Raw genomic sequence first — 7,500 nt, forward strand, 5'->3', positions numbered from 1 at the left:
GATTCCGCGCAAATCGTTCGAAATACACGTTTTACGATTCCTTGGCAATCTGAAAGAGAAAGAACAAAAGGCACGGCGAGGGCGAGTTTAGAGAGAAAATACGATGCGCCGATAAGCAAAGAGAAACGATACGAAGCGGAGGTCGGAACCAAAATGGAAGGTTCGGAACAAAGGACCTTCACGGTTACTGGTCTTTAAAAGTCCCATGAACGTGACAAAACACATTTTTCTTCTCTCTTTCTCCCAAATACTACGGACATGTACCTACATTTATAACAAGGAAATAGCGTAAGTTACGACAAGGGTTGGGCAATAAGGCCCATTGTCGCGTGTCACGACGCCTGCACGCAGCAACAATGAAAGTAGAACAAATCATTACATTTTAAATGCCAACAAGTCATTCGATTACGTTAGCAGTAATCACCAACGGAAGGTAAAAAAAAATACAGGTCACCAATTCGATACCAATTCCTTAAACACGTGCGCTCTTAAACACTCTCAAGGTTTGTGGGAGAAGAAAAAAATGCCGTTTCTCAAATTATGTCCCAAGGGTCGCGCGAGAAACCCTTTTGCATGCCGCAGGACCTGAAGCAGATAGGAACAGAGCCTTGTTCCACATAGCGCTTTAAGCGCGGGGGCTCGGCGCTGACTCAGGCCTGGGGGGAGGGGGACTAACGCATATTTTATGCTAAGAAGCGGTTGATTTATATATGTTTACACACACACACACACACACACACACACACACACACACACACACACACACACACACACACACACACACACACATACATGCATACATACATACACACACACACAAAAAGAATATATATAAATATATATATATATATATATATATATATATATATATATATTATATATATAATAAATAAATAAATATATAAATAAATAAACAAATATATAAATAAATAAACAAATAAATAAATAAATATATATATATATATATATATATATATATATATATTATATATATATATATATTTCATTTACTAACACGTTTATAATCTCAAACTTTCACTTTCATCGTTTGTTTCGGCTTGTTTTCCCCAGCGACATCTATGAGCAAGAAATGCAACCTCAGGGAAGGTGCAAGACTTAAGAGGAAGAGGGGAGAGGGAGAGAGAGGGGGAGAGAGGGGGAGAGAGGACGAGAGAGGGAGAGGGGGGAGCGAGGGGGAAGAGAGGACGAGAGAGGGGAGAGGGGGAGAGGGAGAGAGAGAGGAGCGAGGGGGGAGAGAGGACGAGAGAGGAGGGAGCAGTGGATGAAACAAGATAGTGAGGTGCGGAGAGTACATATATTGCGATATATATGTGACGACATAAGCACTTGTGAAAAATATGCAAGCACTGACAAATATATTGTGCCTGTTGATGGTGACTGTGAGGGCGAGAGGGAGGGAGGGAGGGAGGGAGGGAGGGAGGGAGGGAGGGAGGGAGGGAGGGAGGGAGAGAGGGAGAGAGGAAAAGAGAGAGAGATAGAGAGAGAGAGAGGGGGCGGGAGAAAGAGAGAAGGAGGGAGGGAGGGGGAGGGAGGGAGAGAGAGAGAGAGAGAGAGAGAGAGAGAGAGAGAGAGAGAGAGAGAGAGAGAGAGAGAGAGAGAGAGAGAGAGAGAGAGAGAGAGAGAGAGAGAGAGAGAGAAGGGAAAGGTGAGGAGAAGGAAAGGAAAGGAGAGAAGGAAAAGAAAAAGGGGAAGGGAAAGAGACAGAGAGGCAAGAAGGAGACGAAGGAGGAGGAGGAGGAGGAGGAGGAGGAGGAGGAGGAGGAGGAGGAGGAGGAGGAGATGGAGAAGGAGTAGGAAAATGAGGGAGGAGCAAGATGAGAAAGAGAAGGAGAAGGAAGTTCAACAAAGAAGGTGAAGGGGAAAGGCCGAGGGAGGAGCGAATGGAAGGGGGAAGAGAGGAGGGGGGAGAGGCCGACGACCGACGGCGAGGAGGAGGAGCAGGAGCTTGCTGCGTGCCTGAGAGCCTGGGGAAGGTAAGACGAAGGAAGGGAAGGAGGAACGGAGGGTATGGGCCAAGGTGCTCGAGAAGAGACTAATGAGATGAAGCTGCATCTCTCAGATTTAGAAGACCCCCTCCTTTTTACATGGACGAATCCCACCCGACAGGCACAAAAGCACGCGCCCACACGCACGCTATGCAAGCACGCACGTGCAGGCATAGAGGTGGAGAGAGAGAGAGAGAGAGAGAGAGAGAGAGAGAGAGAGAGAGAGAGAGAGAGAGAGAGAGAGAGAGAGGCAGGCATAGAGACAGACAGAAACAGAGATACAGAGAGAGCACAAATAAACAACACACAAAACAAAACATGCAGCACACAATACAAATTTTCCCAATAGGCCTACCTTGCTCTTTAAGAACTCGAGAGAGAGAGAGAAAAAAGGAGGAAAATTCTGAACAACGATTCCCTATTTCGGCCGCTTCCTGTGGGACACTTCTTTCCATTCCCTTTAAACACCCATTCTTTCTTCATTTTCCCCTCGGCCCATACCCCTTTCCCTTTAGCGAGGGGAAGAGGCGCCAGAGGGGAAGGCAGGGGAGGTGGTGGCCGGAGGGGAGGGGAGGTAAAAGCAAAAGATCAGACAATAAAAAGGTGGACATGAGAAGGAAGGGAAAGGAGAAAGGGAATGGCAATGGGGAAGAGAAAGGGAAGGATAAGAAGAGGAAGGGAGAGAGGAATAGGAAGGGGAAAGGGAAGCGGAAGGAAAGGAAGAGGAGAAGGGGAAGGAGGAGATCGGAAAATGGAAGTGAAATGGGAGGGAAAGCGTACGGGGAGAGGGAAGGGAAAAGGAGAACTGCGTCTGTCATTCACGTTTTGCCACACACACGCACACGCACGCACATGACAGTGGAGAGGGAATGTGGGAAGAGGGAATGAGGGGAGTAAGGATGGGGAGGAAGGAGAAAAGGAGAGTAGGTCAATGAAGAAGAACGGGAGAACAGTGACAAAGGGAAAAGAAGTGAATCTATTGAGGACAAGCGAAATAAAAAAAAAAGAGACGAGAGAAAAGACCGGAAAGACGGACGACAAAAGTGAAAGCGAAAAAGAGCGAAAGAGAAAGAGAAAGAGAAAGAGAGAGAGGAGGAGAGAGAGAGAGAGAGAGAGAGAGAGAGAGAGAGAGAGAGAGAGAGAGAGAGAGAGAAGAGAGAGAGAGAGAGAGAGAGAAGAGGGAGAGGGAGAGGGAGGGAGAGTGAGAGAGAAAGAGAAAGAAAGAAAAAGAAAGAAAGAAAGAAAGAAAGAAAGAAAGAAAGAAAAGTAACGCTCACTTTCAACCCACGTCACTAATCCTGCGGGTCACGTGACTGTCTACCTTGACATAAGCAAGTCGATAGCGAAGGGCTGAAAATAATACTCGCTTCATCAAAACCCGTTAAAAAAATAGACAGGGTATATATATATTTTTATATTTTTTTAATTATATCATTCGTGAATTATATCGTATAATTCATCCCTTGTAGAAGCACTCCAGCACCAGAATTTTAATACATAATACAAACCTTTATCCTCTTCCCAATTAATCTCAAATTAAGGGTAGGATACCATTATATAATTTTTCCTTAAAAAAAAAAAAAAATCCAGAAAACAAACCCGATACAATACCTATAAAAATATAGAATACAACACCATTCCTCCCCAAAATTAATCCGGCTAATTGGTTAGGAGACCGTTACATCACCTTTCCTTCGAGAGAGAAAAAATACAGCAAACGACCGATGATAATATCTATAAATTAAGGAATACAACAGACTACAACACCCTTCCTCCCAAAAATTAATCCGTCTGACTGGTTAGTAAACCGTTATATCAACTTTCTCTCAATGCATCCCAGGCGTGCAGGAAGGAGACGGCCCCGACCTACGTCACCGATCACGTGACCGTTTCTCCTCCTCCTCCTCCTCTTCTTCTTCTTCTTTTTCTTCTTCTTCTTCTTCCTCTTCTTCTTCCTCTTCTTCTTCCTCTTCTTCTTCCTCCTCTTCTTCCTCTTCTTCTTCTTCTTCTTCTTCCTCCTCCTCTTCTTCTTCTTCCTCTTTTTCCTTCTTCCTCCCCCCCTCCTCCTCCTCTTCCCCCTCCTCCTCCGTCCACAGAACCGCTATCTTTCGCCCATACAAGGCACCAGCTCGATCTTATCTCTTTGTTGGCGTTTATGATGTGGTGTTCATTAATGCAGATCTCCAATTATCATTACTGCGGTGTGAACAATTACATTGACATCAATCAGTAATAACAATGACACAATATAAAGTTATGTTAACTTTTGATCCTTCGGGAGCACGGGAGAATGAAAGGTCAGTCATTCCCACGCAGGATACCCTTTTAGGGAAGGGATTTCGTCTCCGGTTGGCAGTCCCTCTCTCTGTCTCTGTCTCTCTTCCTCTCTCTCTCTCTCTCTCAGTCTTTATTCTATGTCTCTCTCCCTCCCTCCCTCCCTCCCTCTATCTATCTATTTTCATCTATTCAATTAACTATTTTTAAAATTCTCTCCCTCTCCCTCTCACTCTCCTTCCCCTTCCTCTTCCCTTCTCCCTCCCCCTTCTTCCTCTCCTCCCCATTCCCCCTCCCCTTCCGCTCCTTTTCCCTCCTACTCACCATCTGGACCGCGTGGTTGTCGAAGGGCATGGCGGTCGGGGCATGGTCGGGGTAGTGGCCCAGTACCCTCGCCTTGTAGCTCCTCTCCAAGGGCGGCACCACGACGACATCGCCTGGAAAGAAAACAGAAGAAAAATAAATAACGGATTACATAAAGAGGTGAATGTAAACAAAAGTTATGAAATATGAAATCCGGCACCCTGTATCTCCGTCGACGAAAAAAAATCGTATCTGCAAAGGAAATGTCAAATCAAACTCATTTTTTTTTTCTTTCTTTCCTTTCGTCTTAACGGACACCCGGTCTCTGCAGCGCCTCAGAGACACTTTAATCCTCTCCACCTCTTGAGAAAAACTACGCCTCACGGACCCGGAACACACCTTCAATAGACAGCAATTCGCCGCAATCGATAGGGAAAAGTGACGAATGATAACCCCCGCGCGGACTCGTAACCACCTCACCCCCTCCTTTCTCTTTCCTTCGGACTCGTAACTCCTCTCCCCTCCTCCTTCCTTTTCCCCTCGCCCCCCTCCGCCGACTCCTAACTCATTCCTCCTTCCCCTTCATTTCCTCCCCCCCACCTTCCCCCTCGCCCCCTACCCCCTCCTCGTCCCTTCGCCCTCTTCCTCCCTCTGTGCTTTCGGCCTTTGAAGGGAGTCTGAGCGAGGGAGAGTTCGTCAAGAAGGTGGCATCTGCGGCCTTTGTTTTTTATTTATGTGACGTGTTATTATTACAGTTGTGATTAAAACAGTATTTGATATCGGGCTAAACAATAGGATCATTGTCTCGCGAACAGAAGGCATTTTGAAAGGTCTGGAAATAAATGTATCTTGTATAAACAACAAAAAAATGTCAGCGCGAACCATAACAATGAACACGTGTCACGGCGACCTGGCATACGACACATTCCGACAACAAAACAAGACGCCGACTTTCCAACACGCTCCAGGTTGTCATCGCAGTTAGATTTCGCAGCACAGGCACCGATGCACGCTGCCTGTGCTCCAGCTTCTCGCCTCGCTCAACATCCGGTTTCGGGAATCGGGACGCACGCACCCCCCACCCCAGCCCCCAACCACACCCGGCCAACAAGCATATATCCCGGCCCCCGTCCCTACCTTCACCTACATTCCCTCTGCATGTGGGGGCGGGGGAAAAATCCTCGCCACGCCCAAGGATGGACTGGACTCGGGGACTTTCAACAGCCGAGGCACCCACAGCGGCCGGGGACGCAGCGGCGATCGGACACCATCACCCGGGCGATTGCGTCATCCAGCTCGGGAGTGACGTCACGGCTCTCATGGCAACGCCGTAAGCAAAGGCCCGGGCCGTCGCGATGAGGAAGGCAGGCCATGCATCGCTCATGACTACGACGTCGAGGATATGGCGGGGCCTCATGACTACGATCGTCACGGACCTAACGCATCGTCATGCAAGCTATGAGGTGACGTATGGCGGCAGCAACATCCGGTGTGGCCGCGTGGAGGAGAGAGAGAGAGAGAGAGAGAGAGAGAGAGAGAGAGAGAGAGAGAGAGAGAGAGAGAGAGAGAGAGAGAGAGAGAGAGAGAGAGATTCCTTAAAAATAAAGTGTGTGACAAGGTGAAATGCGCTCTTTTAAAAAAAGAATCATGTTGGAAGTGAGAGGCTGGGGTGAGGGATGCATGGATGGGGAAGGGGTGAGAGTGAGAAGTATAGGAGGTGAACGAAAGAGTGAGAGGGTGAATGGAAGGAGGTAGGAGGGAGGGAGGGTAGGAGGAAGGGAGGAGGGAGGGGTTAGGGGGAGAAGGAGAAGGAGGAGGAGGAGGAGGAGGAGAAGGAGAAGGAGAAGGAGGAGGAGGAGGAGGAGGAGGAGGAGGAGGAGGAGGAGGAGGAGGAGGAGAAGGAGAAGGAGAAGGAGAAGGAGAATGAGAAGGAGAAGAAGAAGAAGAAGAAGAAGAGGAAGAAAGAACAAAGAAGAAAACGAGGAAAGACAAGTCTAACAGGTAATGAAAAAAAGGAGAAAAAAAGGGGAGGGAGAGAAAGAGAGGGAGCAAGAGAGAGAAAAAAATCAAACAACGAAACTGCAAAAACAACCGCAAAACCCCTTGTTCGCTGGTTATGAAAGACGACAAACTTATGATTAAAAGATTTTTTCCTTTTAGAATTTTCAGTTTTCCTCACTACCTCGCAACTGTGGCCGCGGGGGAGGGCGAGCAGTCTGACTCACCTCTGACGTCACACACAACGGGGTGGGGTGAGGGGGTGAGGAGAGAAAGGGAGGGGAGACAGGGGAGGGGAGGGGAGGGGAGGGGAGGGGAGGGGAGGGGAGGGGAAGGAGGGAGGGAGGGAGGGAGGGAGGGGAGGGGAGGGGAAGGGAAGGGGAGGGGAGGGGAGGGGAGGGAGGGAGGGAGGGAGGGAAGGGAAGGGAGAGGGCGAGAAAGAGAAAGAGGCAAAGAGAGAGAGAAAAAGAAAGAGAAAAAAGAAATAAAGCAAGAAAGAAAAAGAGAAAAAAAAGCAAAGAGAGAAAAAGAAAAAAAAGAAAACGAGAAAGAGAGGGAAAATAAGAAATAAAAAGAAAAAAGAGAGAAAAAAAGAGAAAAAGATCAAGAGAGTGCGCATCACAGGCTGCCGGAAGGTCACTTCAGATTACAGAGATTCTCAGGCTAATGAAATTCGGGAACAAGTGACGTGCATATGTTTGGATCGACGTCGACATTAACATAAATATTGGCGACTAGGAGTAATGAAGATTTGAAAGTGTAAATATGGGCCAAGTGGATTTCGGCCAAATGGAAGCATGGAATTGGAAAAAAAAGAAAAGAAATGAAGATAAGAAATGAAAGTGAAAATGAAGTGAAGGGATTGCCTTGTGTACACAATGTACACAATCGCCACAGCATTCTCATTGTAAAAAAATAA

At 47.4% G+C, this 7,500-nt stretch overlaps 1 protein-coding gene across 4 annotated transcripts in view; it reads right to left on the reverse strand.

Annotated features, from left to right (window-relative positions):
• Positions 1–7,500, reverse strand: part of LOC119595788 (DENN domain-containing protein 5B-like) — a 109,439-nt gene that overhangs the window by 23,813 nt on the left and 78,126 nt on the right. For all 4 annotated transcript variants that reach the window (XM_037944953.1, XM_037944955.1, XM_037944954.1 and 1 more), the window contains exon 2: positions 4,605–4,717. In XM_037944953.1, the coding sequence (XP_037800881.1) occupies positions 4,605–4,717 (113 nt within the window). The remainder of the gene's footprint in view (positions 1–4,604; positions 4,718–7,500) is intronic.

This window comes from Penaeus monodon, chromosome 36, assembly GCF_015228065.2.
Source record: "Penaeus monodon isolate SGIC_2016 chromosome 36, NSTDA_Pmon_1, whole genome shotgun sequence".
Taxonomy (NCBI): domain Eukaryota; kingdom Metazoa; phylum Arthropoda; class Malacostraca; order Decapoda; family Penaeidae; genus Penaeus; species Penaeus monodon.